This window comes from Verticillium dahliae, genomic scaffold, assembly GCF_000150675.1.
Source record: "Verticillium dahliae VdLs.17 supercont1.5 genomic scaffold, whole genome shotgun sequence".
Lineage (NCBI taxonomy): Eukaryota > Fungi > Ascomycota > Sordariomycetes > Glomerellales > Plectosphaerellaceae > Verticillium > Verticillium dahliae.
Window position 1 is genome coordinate 945738 of NW_009276938.1, and position 14943 is coordinate 960680.

General features: G+C 55.7%; 5 protein-coding genes and 1 non-coding gene across 6 annotated transcripts in view; 1 reads left to right on the forward strand and 5 right to left on the reverse strand.

The window, feature by feature from the left end:
- Positions 1-606: 606 nt before the first annotated feature.
- On the reverse strand, positions 607-698 carry VDAG_20109. Its single transcript has one exon. It is a non-coding gene; the product is annotated as a tRNA-Pro (tRNA).
- A 469-nt stretch (positions 699-1167) lies between these two features.
- On the reverse strand, positions 1168-1767 carry VDAG_03271 (uncharacterized protein; the record flags this gene model as incomplete). The annotated part of the gene is made up of 1 exon (XM_009657136.1): positions 1168-1767. One exon carries the CDS (start codon positions 1765-1767, stop codon positions 1168-1170), a length of 600 nt encoding a protein of 199 aa, XP_009655431.1.
- A 6007-nt stretch (positions 1768-7774) lies between these two features.
- Positions 7775-9155, reverse strand: VDAG_03272 (S-adenosylmethionine synthetase; the record flags this gene model as incomplete). Its single annotated transcript, XM_009657137.1, has 3 exons — positions 7775-8236; positions 8295-8960; positions 9096-9155. 3 exons carry the CDS (start codon positions 9153-9155, stop codon positions 7775-7777), a joined length of 1188 nt encoding a protein of 395 aa, XP_009655432.1.
- A 1204-nt stretch (positions 9156-10359) lies between these two features.
- VDAG_03273 (transcription factor FET5) lies at positions 10360-11318 on the forward strand (the record flags this gene model as incomplete). The annotated part of the gene is made up of 2 exons (XM_009657138.1): positions 10360-10407; positions 10470-11318. The coding sequence occupies 2 exons, from the start codon at positions 10360-10362 to the stop codon at positions 11316-11318; spliced, it is 897 nt and encodes a 298-aa protein (XP_009655433.1).
- Positions 11319-11771: 453 nt separating this feature from the next.
- Positions 11772-12281, reverse strand: VDAG_03274 (uncharacterized protein; the record flags this gene model as incomplete). The annotated part of the gene is made up of 1 exon (XM_009657139.1): positions 11772-12281. The coding sequence occupies one exon, from the start codon at positions 12279-12281 to the stop codon at positions 11772-11774; it is 510 nt and encodes a 169-aa protein (XP_009655434.1).
- A 1564-nt stretch (positions 12282-13845) lies between these two features.
- Positions 13846-14943, reverse strand: part of VDAG_03275 (uncharacterized protein) — a gene marked incomplete at both ends in the record, with an annotated part of 2695 nt that continues 1597 nt past the window's right edge. The window contains one exon of the mRNA XM_009657140.1: positions 13846-14893. Within this exon, the coding sequence (XP_009655435.1) occupies positions 13846-14893 (1048 nt within the window). The remainder of the gene's footprint in view (positions 14894-14943) is intronic.

A 14943-nucleotide genomic window follows, 5' to 3' on the forward strand; every position in this document is an offset into this window, starting at 1 on the left:
ACGTCAGTCCATGAGCTTGTGGAGCTCTCCAATGGCGATGGATGAGAGACGATGCCTTGGAGGGTTGGCGCCGGCGTGGCCCTGGCGCGGGGTGGTGTGCCTTTTACCTCCCATTGATTTGGGATGGCGACTGTAGGAATCGAATGGGATGTGATCTGCTCCTTGGTTCAGCTGCCAGAGTAGAGGCTGCCCCAATTGAGTCGATCGTGGCAGTGTACATGAGGGAATCGGAACGGGGACCCTGGAAGAGCTGAAGAACCCCCCCCTTAGCCGTGCCCCCCCTTTTCGCGAGGCCCGCAAGGACCGGTACGGTCCAGCCCTGCCAACAAGTGGCATGGGTTGCATCCAACATCTCTTGGTAGCGAAGAGCAAGCACGCACTTGCGTCGTCTTCCAGTTCAATCAAGTATGCCCACTCGTGGTACGTCAGCCTGTTACGACGGTGTGGGCGGGGACGACTTGGCTGTGATGTGCATGGAGCAAAGCCTCCTCCTTTACCAAGAAAGTCGGAAAACAAATGAATAGACAGACAGACGCCAGCCAGCCAGCCTGCAGGCGTCAGAGCAAAAAAGAACGAAATCCCTCTCCAGAAGAGCCAAAAAGACTAGGCGCCATCCGGGGATTGAACCCGGGACCTCTCGCAAGCTATGCTTCAGGGTGTGACCCTAAGCGAGAATCATACCACTAGACCAACGGCGCGTTTAGAACAAATTCCTAACTGAGTCAGGAGCCGGTCGATGGGAAACGGAGCAGAATTAGCCGTATATGTACTGTTTATAGCTGTCTGACGCAACTCCCCCTCGCCACGGAACCCCTCATCACAGATGAACGTGACCAAACGCTATATATTCGTGAACAGATGGAGAAGAGTGATTAACGGTACTCAAGATTGCCTGAATATGTCAGGCATGATTTCATTATCTTGTACTCTTTTGCTACCATTTCCTGAAATCAAACCTGGGGGCAAGGTCCGTTATCCGTTCGTTTCCCCTTCGACTTTCTGTCACAACATGACGAAACAGCAGCAGCAACTGGCTCTTATTATGAACTGCTCTTAAGTACAAAGAATGACTTTCCCCATATATCAAGCACACGCTGATACGATGTCTTTCGTGTAAAGATACTAATTGTCATATGCTCCTGTCTCAATTCTTTCCTTGACTTGACTTCACAGCGCCGACTGACCCTGGCTACGTGCCCTCTTCGAGGCAGGCAGCTGAGGCTCGCAATCCATCTCAGACGCGCTTCGACGTCGCGAGGGCGTTGCACTCCTGCTAGAGTCTTCCGAGCACCCGCCCGACCCCGTCGTCCTGTCTACGGCTGTGGCTGTCGAGCTGACGCTACCAGTGCGCTGCTTGAGGTAGGTTGCATGGCGGTTTCTGAGAACGTCCGCAATGATCGACTCTGTGCCGACAATATTGTGGGAGCCCTCGACCGTCATGCCGGCGTCGACCTCAATCTTGACAGGTCGAGGGCGGCCGTCCTGGTCGATCATCGGAATGCCGCCCTCCATGACGGTGCTGCTCTTGAAGGCGCGGACGATGGCTTCTGCGACAATGGCAGCCTGATCACTGGGGGTGCTGGGCAGGGCCACGAGGTTGTTATCTCGCGAGACGTTGACTCTCGTCGAGATGCGCAGGTTGATAGGGGACAGCTCCTCAAAGGGATCGTCGTCGGGATCAGGGGAGGTCAACATGGTGGCGGAAGGCAGGGGGGCGGCCAGCAGGCGGTGGCCTAGCTGGCGGAGACTGGCGTTTGGGTTGCTCATTAGGGTCGCTGCAATGCCTTCCTGAAGACGCGTGGGCATAGGGGGGCTATATGCGGGAGGAAGCTCCTGTCGGGCAGATGGAAGTACCCTCCTTTGGGGCTTCAGGCATTCTTTGCGGTCTCGTACAGCTCGACTGTGGGGCGAGATGACCCGGCATATGCCTTTGGGGCTGTTGAGGTGACAACAGCAGTACTTGTTGACGATGAGGTTGTTGTTGTTGCTACAAACTGCTGCTGTGACTGTTGAGGATTAAAAAAAAAACAGAGTCTTGGGGTGGAATGGCGGTGACCTGATGCTGGCCTGAGTTATCCATGAAGGGAAACATGCTCGACTTGTCGATGTTGAGAGTTGGAGTGAGGTCTTGGGACTTGAGTGAGGCCTTGATATCTCGTCGTGATGCTCAAGGTACAGAGCTCGCTACGCAGAAGACTGAACAGGGGGAACAAAATACGTCTAGCTTGTGAACATAGCCCGAGGATATGTGAGGGAAGGGGAGGGGTGCTATATATGTTCGTCAAGAGGTGGTAGGGCCCGCGTGTAAACTGGATGAGTATTGATCAGGTCACTCACTCGCTGCCTTCAAGCCCGAACAGTCAAGCAGATCCAATCTTTCGGCTAGCCGCCTGACTCAATCTTCAGCGACCTGGGTACAGGCAGTCATGCAGACAGGTAGCTGCCCGGGGTTGATTTTGGTGAGAGGGCGGGGGGGTGAGTGTACAAACATGCTCCGTTTGTAGGTACAGGTATTCTCAGGCGCTTTGGCGTTTCGAGGCTGTTCAGATTCACCCTTAGCAGCTCCCTTCGTATACTCCCTGCACCCCCGCCCACCCCACCCTCTCGTAGCTCTTCCAGGGTGCCATGCCACGCCACTGCCGAGCAGAACTCAAGCAAGAAAAAAACAAAAGAAGGAGAGCAAGAGCGGCTCACTGCACAAGGGCTGCTACAAGTGTGACGCTCTGACTGTCCTCGCACATCCCAACTTGAGATTATCGGACGATGAGATGGGCAAGGCAAAAGGAGCCTTCATACGCCACGGAAAAGTCGCCTTCTCCAAACAGCTCCAGCTGATATGCTACTCGTCAAGTGAGGTTCCCCCGGAACAAGTACACCAGGGCGTATTGTTCGTGTGTATGTTTTGGCTCCTATTCATGCAATTGTCCGGTGGGAAACCAACACCGTCTCCTGATCTGACCACTCCAGTACGTCAGGCCTTTCGAGTCAACAGGTCTGAATAGGTAGCATGGGGCGATCAGGTAGCCAAGATGACAACCCTGACTCCGCCGTGTCTCATACGGCAGCCATATTCCAAAGTCAATAACAGCCAGGCCAGCTCAAAGCTCATGTGTGAGAGATGACACGTCCTGCCCCGTCCGTTCGTTCCTTCAGGGCCCACAGACCACATGGCCTGTCCCGAGAATAATAGGAAGAAAGGACTCCGTGTCTGGTCTCAGGACAGTTCCTTCCGCATGGGAGATGAACAGGCCAGTATACCTTGCATAAGGTACCTACCTAGGTAGGTAAGGCAGGTACCGTACCAGGCAGCGGGCGGTGAACTCGAGATGCCTCTGCTTTTCAGCTTATTGGCAGGCAAAGCGGCCGGGCTCTCGACAAGCCACAGAGCCGCCGTTGGCCGCAATGGCGTTCTGTATCAGGACCCATTGTCCTCGGACAAGACTCCGGATGATGGGGCAAATGAGGCAGGAGAAGAAGAAGGGGTGTGTGGGACAGCTTCCTATTGTTGCTGGCAGCCACTTCCTATTGTTGTCGGGATCGGGGTGGGGTTCGAGCCTATTGTGCCCCAAATACGGCTTAGCAGGTGCGTTAGTGGGGGTCCATCCTGCCTTCGCGGCTCCGGCAGCAGGCACGGCTGGCGGGCGCGAGAACCAGTTCCCCGGTGTCTCACCCACAACCTCTCTGCCTCCACATTGACCACATCCCCCCTCCCTCGCCTCTGTTGCGTCACCAGGCAGCCGACAACGCATTTCGCACACTAATCCAAAATACCCGAAATACATGACCGTCATCCTTTTCACCGGTCTCTTCCCTGCTTCATTTTACTGATCACATTTAACCGCTTCTTACGCCTTGTGGCTCGACCTGACAATTGGACTCACGCCTCGAACGCCAACTCTGCACGCCATCACTATCGCCGCACCCTGAAGTCCAGACCGATTTGAAGACACTACAGACTGAGTCCGCGAGGATCCGCATGATCCAAAATGGCCTTGGCCTGAGATGGTGCACGAGCGACCCACGTTATACGTCTAGGCCGTGGTGAACCCGTAATTTGATCGTACCAAGACAAACCGTGTTGTGAGAACTAGGCACCATTCACGCAGACATCGGCAGATGGTTCCTCTTACGATTACCTAGGTACCGTTGAACGGAGTATGTCCAGCAGCTACTGCAAACGTGCTCATGAGCACCATAAGCCCCCACCCTAAAAGATCCTATTCATCTCATTCACTCATCGATGCCAGCCATCATTCAAGTGAATGCTCAAACTCCAAGCCCACCAACCAGGAGCAACAACAGAATTCCACTGCGAGTCTGTGGCTCCCCATCGGTCCGATATTGACGCACCCAGCAGCCTTTTTTGCTTCTTTTGCTTTTGCTACGAGGTGGCCCCAAACACGCGTCTACATGCTGACAGCCTGAAGGCAGAGACCTACAATGGCTTGCCGCTCGCTTGTCTTCTCTATTGTTTTTTTCTCTTCCGATCGTCAGAAAGCTTGACGTGGCATGTATGCTTGACATGTCACTCCCCGGCGGCCAACCGACTCGACAAAATCTTGCCATGCCTAAAGATCAAGCTTGGTCCCTCCACAAATTTAGCTTGGCACGCATGGTTTTTGGCGACGAAGCTAACGAGCTCGATGTCCGATTCAGGATCAGCTTCGATCGAAAGCTAGACGCTCACCCTCACGCCCCCGTCCCAGAACCATCACATCGGTACGAGTCCGTCTTTCACGGATTCGCGCTGTTTTAGCTCGTGAGCTGCGAAGGTGTGTGACTTGCCCGGTTGTGGCTGTTACCTTAAGTTTCTCGTTGGAAATTGGCGAGGCGCGTCACAGCCGCACGACACCCTACTGACCCCATTTTCTGGACCGGTCCCGCGATGGAAGGCTCCGGAGTCTCGGTAGTTTCTCTGATCACACGTCTTTCACTGCTTGTATGGATAGCCTCGTCAAGCCATGAACTAGTATACCCTTTGTTAGGGCAGGTCTAAACCAGTGGTGACTTTCCAAAGCCCTCGGAAACCAAACTATACCTGGAAGGGATGCACATGAACGTCTCGGGCGCCGCCGTGTCATGTCGCAGACCATTTACGAATTGACCGCATCGAGTCCAGCGCTATCGCGATCCAGGACTCAAGACAGCCACGAAATCGACACAGGCCGAAAGCTGAGCTTTCGGCCGAGTCTGGATTCGTGAGTTTCTGCACTGAAAACGGCACAACCTCCCCTTCATTGTCTTGAAATGGTGTCTCGCTACGCCACAGTCCTGCAACACCATCATCACGCTGGCATTGGTATCTCCGCGCTGAGCACGAGCGGGCTACCGATGCCACTTCGTTCTTCCCGCAGCCGCCTGATGTGGTTACACACGCCTCGCTGCGCCTCGCTGAGCATCCTCAAAGGTCGCTTAGACCGGGACAAAAATGTTTAGCCCTTCGTAAGAACACCAATTCGGGAATGCATCGCGCTGCATGCAGCGATGATATCTAGCATGGCAGAGCTTGGCAATGTTGTTTCGACGCCCACGCCCGTTTTTGCATGACCAGCTGAGGCCCACACCCAGATCGCTCGCTTGAGACACGTCTGAGAGCCACATGAGAGAGACTCCTACATGCAGACGCCAAACGCCCGGCCGATACGCGGATGCAGCGGAGATCAAAGGTTTTCTTGCCGTTCATCTGGACAAAGCATAGTTCACTCTTCTCAGCGTTATTCTCAGCGTTAAGCTTGTCCGTTCAATTGCCCGAATCATCGGCCTCGGCTTGATCCAGGGCTACTTTCTGGTCAAGAAGAAGAGGGGCTGTCATTTTTAGCAGACAGCAAAGCTCGAGTTGTGAAGATAGAGTATAGATACTAAGCGATGTGACAAACGATGCCCTGCTATTTGTTCACTTGGGGACTTGGCAAGGTGGGAGACACCCCCCCGATCGAACAGCCTGATAACACATTTTCACCCGCAGGTATACAACCACCCACCCCGGTCTGTATCCAGGCGAGTGCGAGAGCCGTTCTTCTTACATGCCGTCTTCTAGTTGCAATGGTTGTGGCTGGGGCAATGAATCATCGAGTCCCTCACCGGCCTCGTTTTTCGTTTTCTCGAGGGGGCGACCCTCGGAGATGTCTCGTCGATCGAGCTTCAGCCATGCGTCTCGCTATCGCGGCACACGCAGCCAAGACAAGGGGCTGGCTCCGTTGCATCGATCACAAGTCCGAAGAGGCTGGAGCGTTTCAAGCGACTCGGCCGATAGCGAAAACCTATGCTGCGAACGTTGGGGTTTGGCATCGCCCTCTTTCAGCGTCGAAACATCAACGGGGCCCGGCGATTGCTGCTTTGTTCGTTATTCGAGGCTGGCCATGAATGGCGGTGCTGCTACTACGAGTTGGCTAGTTGGTTTCTGGTACGGTACGCTGAATGAGGCCATTGATGAAGGCGAGGGCAGGAGTTGGGCCATGTTTACGGATCCGTCTGCCATACAAAGAAGAGGGCATCACGGTCGTTAGGCCCAGCACCGTCTGTTCTCAAGTGCCGTGTATTGAAGACTGGAAGTGCCGCGCAGACCTGGGGCGGACGTCGTACTTCATGAAGAGGCTTCCGATGTTGATCTCGATCGCGCAACCACTGCAGTCTGCGCCTTTGTAACATCGGTGAACAATGGCGAGAATGGTCGCGAGGATCAGGTCGTGTTTCAGACGGATGGAGTCATCCATGAAGCAACCTCTCAGGATCATCGCGTCGAGGCCATTGTTCGTCACCTCACCCATCCACTTCAACCTGGCCTTTCATTGAGCCGCAGTGTGCGCACGTTAGTCCTTGCCAGGTTTCATGTCTTGATGAGAAGGTTGGCGAGTAGGATTCTCAGGTCTGATGGATGTGTGGCTGGCTGCAATCCTGTCATCTGTTGTGAGCCCGAGGCGTACACGGATGACTGGGCTTACAGCCTGCATTGTGACACGGTGTCAATAGGAGTAGGGGCCTCACAACACCACCCGACAAGGTCTATTTACAATCAAGGCGAGACATGAATGGCGGATCAAAAACATGCGACAAGGGCGATGGAATAGCCAACTGTTCTCTATTGAAAAGCAACGACTATTCGTCTTGGATCACCGCATAGCGGTGTCTGCGCAGTCCGCGCTTCCCGCTCCCACACCGCCCGCACTCGGCCAACATCGTCCAAAAGGACGGCCCCCCCAGTCCGCACACAAAAATGTCGGCCAGATAACCAGGAAAGAAAAGAGGTTGAAGTTCTTTTATCTCCAGCTAACGCCGATGTAAATGCCCGTCTTGTGTAAATCCCGATCGAACAATGCGAAGGGGGTATCATGCCGAATGGAGCTCGCAATCCGGAGCCCGTGTCACGTCTTCTTGTTGTTTTCTGAGGAACCGACACGCGCTGGGACTCGCTCCTGTATGTCTTTGTTGAAAGACGCCACCGCTCCAAAGGTCTTTCCCATGACCAGCCCTGCAGCAACTTTTATCGCCCACCGCTCAAGAGGAGGAAGTAGAGAAAAGAGACCTGAGTTTGAAAAAAGAAGAAGGACGCCGAAGCTTGCATTATGGTTGTTTGTATGAGAGTGTATCGTAAGCCTTACCCGTTTAAGGCTAAAATCCGGGATTCGTTGAGAACCGTACGCCATGTTTGTGTGACTGCCTGCCCACGTCATAGTTGAGAAAAAAGCATGAAAACGTCTATTCATAGCAATGCAGAGAGCTTGTTGAACGCTCTCTGGGGTATCGTTGGGGCAAAAAGAATCTCGGTCGAAACCGCTTAGAACTTGAGCTGCTTAGGCTGCTCCCAGGTGAAGGTCTGGTTGGTGCCGAAGTGACCGTTCTTGGCGGTCTGGTTGTAGATGGGGCGGTCAAGGTTGAGCTCACGGACAATGACACCAGGGCGCAGGTCGAAGTTCTGGTTGATGATCTCGACGAGCTCGTCGGAGGTCCTGTCGGAAGTGCCGTAGGTGTCGACGTAGATGGAGAGGGGCTCGGCGACACCAATGGCGTAGGAGAGCTGGACAAGAACACGACGGGCGAGTCCGGCGTTGACGAGAGACTTGGCGATCCAGCGGCCAACGTAGGCAGCGGAACGGTCGACCTTGGAGTAGTCCTTTCCGGAGAAAGCACCACCACCGTGGGCACCCCAGCCACCGTAGGTGTCGACAATGATCTTGCGACCGGTCAGACCGGCGTCACCCTGAGGGCCACCGATGATGAAGAGGCCAGAGGGTTGGATCTGAGGTTGCTGTTAGTTTCTGTTCCTGGATGGCTCGGACTAGGTCAACGGTACTCACGTGGTAGATGGTCTCGTCGTTGAGGTACTTGGCGGGGATGACCTTCTTGATGATCTTCTCGAGGATCTCCTTGCGGAGCTGCTCAGTGGTGATGTCCTCGCTGTGCTGGGCAGAGACGACGACGGTGTGGACGCGCTGGGGGATGACGGCACCCTTGTCGTGCTTGTACTCGATGGTGACCTGGGTCTTGGTGTCGGGGCGGAGCCAAGGCAGAGAGCCGTCGCGGCGGGCAGCGGACATGGCAGCATTCAGCTGGTGGGCAAAGAGGAGGGTCAGGGGGAAGAGCTCGGGGGTCTCGTCGGTGGCGTAGCCGAACATGATACCCTGATCACCGGCACCGAGCTGCTCGAGAGCCTTCTCGTAGTGGAGACCCTGGGCGATATCAGGAGACTGCTCCTCAATGGCGACGAGCAGGTTGCAGGTCTTGTAGTCGAAACCCTTGGAGGAGTCATCGTAGCCGATGTCCTTGATGGCGTTGCGGACGACCTTCTGGTAGTCGAGCTTGGCCTTGGTGGTGATCTCGCCAAAGACCATGATCATACCGGTCTTGGTGGCCGTCTCGCAAGCGACCTTGGAGAGGGGGTCCTCAGCCAGGCAGGCATCGAGAATGGCGTCGGAAACCTGATCGGCGATCTTGTCGGGGTGGCCCTCGCCAACAGACTCGGACTGCGGAATCGGTCAGTACGATTGTCCTCTTACGGCATGTCACGGCGTGAACAAGCCAAGCGGGGCGCGCAGCGAGGAAAAAAAATCGCGACTCAACTCCGAAGAGCGACAAGGGGGAGGGATTGGAATACTCACGGTGAACAGGAAAGTTCCCTCGTTGTGCTTGAAGCCGTTGACACCGTTGCCAGTCGTCATTGTGAAGGGTGTATGTGTGTGTGTGAGAGAGAGAACCCTGACGAGGTAGGAAAGACCCGGTGAGAGGTGAGGGGAAAAGAAGAGGGATTTGAGGTGGCTTGTGAGGGGCAGGTTAGACACAGTTTTTCTGACGGAGGAGGGAAGAGGGCGGGCGGATAAGGGGAACAGGCAGCACGAGCAAGATGAGGCCGGGGCGGGGCAGCGCAGGCGCAGGCAGGCAAGGGGGGAAAACACGTACCGAAAAAGGTTGATGATGATGAGGGGGACGGTAGGACAAGAAGTTGCGGGGGGAGAGAAGGGGGGGACCCTTGAGTTTTAAAAGACGGCCCAAACCGGTTGGGGGAGGGGGACGGTCAAGACAGCCAGGGGGAGGGCAGAGGCAGGACGCAGAGGCAGGCGCCAGGGGAGAATTTCTTCAGATCGGGTCGAGTCGAGCTCGGGCAAAGCTGGCACGTTTTTTGGCGCAATTCAAGGAGGGGTACCTGTATGGGGGCCGCCGGGCATCGGACCGTAGTAAAAGGTACCTTCTCATTCACCACATGTGACACTTGGGGGAAGTAGTCACTAACAGTGCCCCTCCAATGACATGTCCCCACCCCAATCCTCACCAACGGCCGCCCCAAATTGCGCCATTGCTACCCGTGCTTGTCCTCTGCTTGTACCGCCTCTGGCGGGCTGCTAGCCCCCTTCGACCTGACTCACCGCCTTCCGTGAATGGCACCCTCAGTTGTCGCAAGTGCGAAGAGTGCGGGGCATCTTAATCGCGGCAAATCAGTTTTTTTTTTTTTCTTTTAGACGTGATCGCATACTGATGCCGCCCGTCAGCGTTGTAATTCAGCATCCCCCGTCGTAAGCCGATTGTCCCCAGGCTTCTGGTGCCCCGAGTCGGTTCCGATTGATCGCAACATAACGCCTTGGTTCTTGACCGCGCTGCTGTCGAAACCTGTCTTGACTCACCTACCTGGCAGAACGCTCTGACCCCTGTCCACTCAACAACTGCTCTGACGTTCCTGGTCCTGTACCTAGGTACCTATGGCGGGGTAACTTGTGACTGCAAAGCTAAACCACCTTTTGGCTCATCATCCCACCGTATTTCCTTTTCCTGACGTAGCGAAACTTTGCACAGTCTCAACACCACAACCCACCAGGTCTTGGCTCTATCCCTTCTCAATCACGTCCACGCTGTCTCTCGTCCCCCGCCATCATGAGCAAGTTTGGTGTCATGGTCATGGGGCCGGCCGGCGCCGGCAAGGTGCGTGTTTCAATCGCCTCCTCGTCACCCTTGACTTGGACTGCCTTGCTGACCCTGTCCAGTCCACATTCTGCGCATCCCTGATCACGAATCTGAACCTGAACCGTCGCTCCGCCTTTTATGTTAACCTGGATCCCGCCGCCGAATCTTTCGAGCACGAGCCCGATCTCGACATCAAGGATCTCATCTCCCTGAAGGACGCCATGGAAGAGGTCGGCCTCGGCCCCAACGGCGGCCTCATCTACTGCTTCGAGTTCCTCATGGAGAACCTCGACTGGTTGACAGAGGCCCTCGACTCTCTGACCGAGGAGTACCTCATCATCATCGACATGCCTGGTCAGATCGAGCTCTACACTCACATCCCGATACTTCCGGCCCTGGCCCGCTTCCTCGGTCAGACTGGGTCACTCGATATTCGCCTGTGCGCCGCCTACCTGCTCGAAGCCACCTTCGTCGTCGACCGCGCCAAGTTCTTTGCCGGAACCCTCAGCGCCATGTCCGCCATGATCATGCTCGAGATCCCGCACATCAACATCCTGTCCAAGATGGACCTCGTCAAGGACCAGGTCCGCAAGAAGGACCTCAAGCGGTTCCTGACGCCCGACACGACGCTGCTCGAGGATGACCCACAAGGCATCGGTCGCGAGGCGCGGCCCGTGGATGACGACGAGACGGGCGACCCGCAGGACCGCGACCTGATCATGCGGGGCACCAGCTTCAACAGGCTCAACAGGGCTGTCGCGGGGCTGATTGAGAACTTCAGCATGGTCAACTATCTGAAGTTGGACTCGTCCGACGAAGACAGCGTGACGTCGATCCTCAGCTACATTGACGACATTATTCAATACCACGAGGCGCAGGAGCCCAAGGAGATGAAGGACGAGGAATTCGAGGAGCCGCAGGACGATTAGACCGGGAACAACTGTTGTATGGCAGGTCCTAGGCTTCAGGACACAAAAGTGAGACGGAAAGGCACGGTCTTGATTTTAGGGAAGTATCTGCATAGCGATGGCGTCGGGGTACCATGTGTCGTTCGATATGCGCAAAATGGACGGTGGAATGCCACCAATTTGATTCATCATCCTCGCTGTCTTTACATGATCTCGTTGCTACCAATGGTGCGCCGTCCTGGCTATTGGGGACCAACTCTGCTTTCGAAATGCACTCCCGCCGGTCTCGTGTCGTGCGTCAAACCCGATATCCTATGCCCGTACCGTATACAACCAGATACCATCCTGGCATCCCCCCCCGCCAAAAAAAAAAAAAAAAAAAGACAGAGCTGTACCGAGCCGTGCCGTCAATCATCCATGTTCGCCCGTATCCAGCATCGTCCTTTCTCTTCCTCGTGTTCCAACCCGCCCCTCTCAGCGTCTCCCCTGCACCCGCGCCTCCTCCTCATACCTCCGCAGCTCCCCGACCCAAACATCCTTCGCCACAGCCAAGAAGCCCATGATCTTGCCCCCGACGACAACAGCATCCTTGACCGTCTCGAACACGCCGTTCCGCACGACGGCCGAGCCCACGGCGACGACGGCCGCCCAGAACACCAGCCGGAACACCATGCGCGTCGCGAACAGCATGAGGCGCCGGATCCAGCCGAGGACGATCCACGCGGCGGCGAGCAGCGCGACAAACGCGGCGAGGGAGGCGAGGCCCGGCGACGCCGTCAGGAGGGCGAGCGCCTGGTCGATCAAGGGCGCCAGGAAAACGTAGGCGATGTTGAGGGCCTGCTGGAGCTTGATGGCGGTGTGGCGCTTGAAGATCTGGACGGGCGAGTGCGGGTGGAAGGCGGTCGTGTGGAGAAAGTCGAGCGTCTCGGGGGAGAGGAGGCCTTCGAGGAGGGTTAGTGGGGAGTCGTTTTCTGGAGGCGCCATCTTGGCGGGTTTGTGGTGATGGCTCTTTTTGGGGGTGGGGGATTGCTCGGAGGGTGTGCGGGTGTGGGAGTGTCGCTGACTAGTCGACAAGAGAAGATGTTTCGTTTCGTGGGCAAAAAGTCGTGATCTTCTGGATCGAGCCGCGAGTTGTTGCAAAGGGGTATCTTGTAGAGTATTGTGCAGGAGCGGTGTTGATGGAGAGACAGGTGGCCTCGGGAAGAAGCTCTCATGACTTTTGTGGCGATAAGCTGTCCGATAAGAAATGACAGCTCATCAAGTGCCCCGCTGGCAGCGACAGCAACAACAAAAGGTTCATGTGCAAGACACAGGGCACAAAGACGAAGCCGGAACAATCAGTGAAAATAGTAAAATAGGTACTCACCAGAGCTGGCCAGCTCATCGTGGAGTCGGTAATCAGTTAGATCCATTTTCGAAGTGCAGACGTAGTCTCCAGAAGACGATGCCGTGTATCGTCCCAGATGGCCAAACAGTACAAGACGCAGCACCCAGCAAGAAACAAAGCTCAAAGTAAAAGGTTCAGAAACACGCCAACGGCTTCACAAGCAAGGAAGCATGGAATCGCAAGTCAACACCACATGCCATTTCAAGACCACGGCCCTGCTCGCCCTTTCAATAATCTACAACCACCGCGCAGTGAAACCCCTCTCCACCCGGCACGGGGTCCGCCCGCCGGAGCGCAGGCCCGCGACGCCACTGTGCGCGTCCGGTACCGCAATCCGCACAGTGTCACAGCCGTCAGTAGGTGCTCTCCCGCGGTTCTGCCAGGCGCAAGCGGGGACTGATCGGCGGACAAGGCAGTTCTGAGGTTACCGGTCGATGTTGGTGATACTGGGCACTGTGGGCTCGGGCCGAGGCCGTACGTTCTCTTCGATGGGTATCGCATTGATCCCTAGGCCTCTGGAGTACCTTAAGTGGTGATGTTCCGAATTCCGTGGCAGTTAACACCGTCTTCCAATCCGGTCCTTCATACGACACAGCGTGGAGCTTCCCCCGGGAGGAACTCTCCAGTCCAACCTTCTCTGGCACTTGATTTCGACCATGTCTCGCATCCAAGATTGATAGTGAATGATGATCGTTGCAACCATGTGTCTATCATATGTAAAGTCTACACGTTGCCCGCCGCGTGGCGCCAACCCATCACCACCTCGAACCGTAATCCGTCAAGGACAAGTTAACAGGCATTGAATGCCACCAGCGATGGCAAGCGAGCTTGCTCACGCGCAAGGTTGAAGAAAAAATGAGGAAAAAAAAAGTAAAAAATGAAAGCATTTGTCCGACTCATCGGGACAAGAGTTTGGGTATTGAAAGTCGTCGAGCGGCTGGCCGGCCTCCTGTCGGCCCTTGCTCCGTCTTCGTGCCTTTCCTTCTGTCGCGGCAGGTTCATTTGACATTATCAGTGATTCCATCAGAGGACGCCTTGTGACAAAGAAAATCAGGGGCAGAACTGCCTCCCGTATCGTAACACCAGCACCAAGCTGGCGCCTCAAATGGTGGTCTTACATGCTACCAAGAAGGAATTGGGTAGCTAGCACCTGGGTGCTCTTTATATCGACTCCAAGCCCTCGAGGAGCTTTCTCGCCGCATCAATGCGTCGCCTGTACATGCGGCTCTCCGTCGACGCCCTGCCCGACTCGCTGAGCCCAAGGACACATTTGCCAAGGCTGGCCACAAGTCGCTCAACAAGAATCTGATCTTCCTTGGCCAGCTGTTGTATAGCAGCATTGTCCCCTGCCTCGCCATCCTTTCCGCAGATGCTTGCCGTGTCGTTCATCAAGCTCTCAGACACACTCTTCAGCGCCGGGTCGGGCGATCCTTGCGGAGACACCTGGGGCGTGGGCACGCCGTTACAGGTCCGTCTGTTGACCAAGGGAAAGCTGCGCTGTGTTGCAGGTGAGTCGAGAGAGGAGATTGAAGGTCGGCTTCTCGAGGCTGCAGGTCGGTTCAGGGGTCGCGAATAGATAACGGAGCTGGCGCGCTGGCGCATCGGCCCCGATGATGTTTGCACACTGAAAGAGCTGTCTTCGCTGATGCCCGGTCCAAACGATGCCCGTGTAGCTGTCAAGGGGCTCTCGATTCGTACATCGGTCGTCCTAGCCACAGCGAATTGGGGCTCGTCTTCTCCGTCGCTATTCTTCCTGCTGGATTGGCCTTCGGTGGCGGTTGCAAACGAGTCCATCGTAGACATGGTGTCGCCGCTGCCTCTGCGGCGCAGTGTTGCTTCAACTTGATCCGCGTTTGAGGTGCTCGGGCCGCGCGTCGTCTCAACCGAATCCTCGGAGCTGAAGCTACTGCTGCTACCTCTCCGCTTCATGCGCTTCTGACTGAACGATCCCATGGCGCTGTGTAGGAAGAAATGCTCGTAATCGAAAGCATCCTCTCGGTCTTCGTGAGACACGGCTGTCTGCGGCGCATCGTGGTATAGAGATTCTCCACTTTCGCTGTCCCAGTCGCCAAAGGTTCCCTCTTCAGCGTCTTCGAACCCGTCCTCTGTCTGCATGTCATCAACATCGTCTTCGTACTCCTCCTGCCCGTCCGAGTCGGTTTGGAGTCGATCCTCTGCGCGAAGGGCTTCTTGTGCCGCCACGTAATCACTAATCACCGATTCAACGTCGTCTTGCTCATCCAGAGCCGGAGTCGGAGC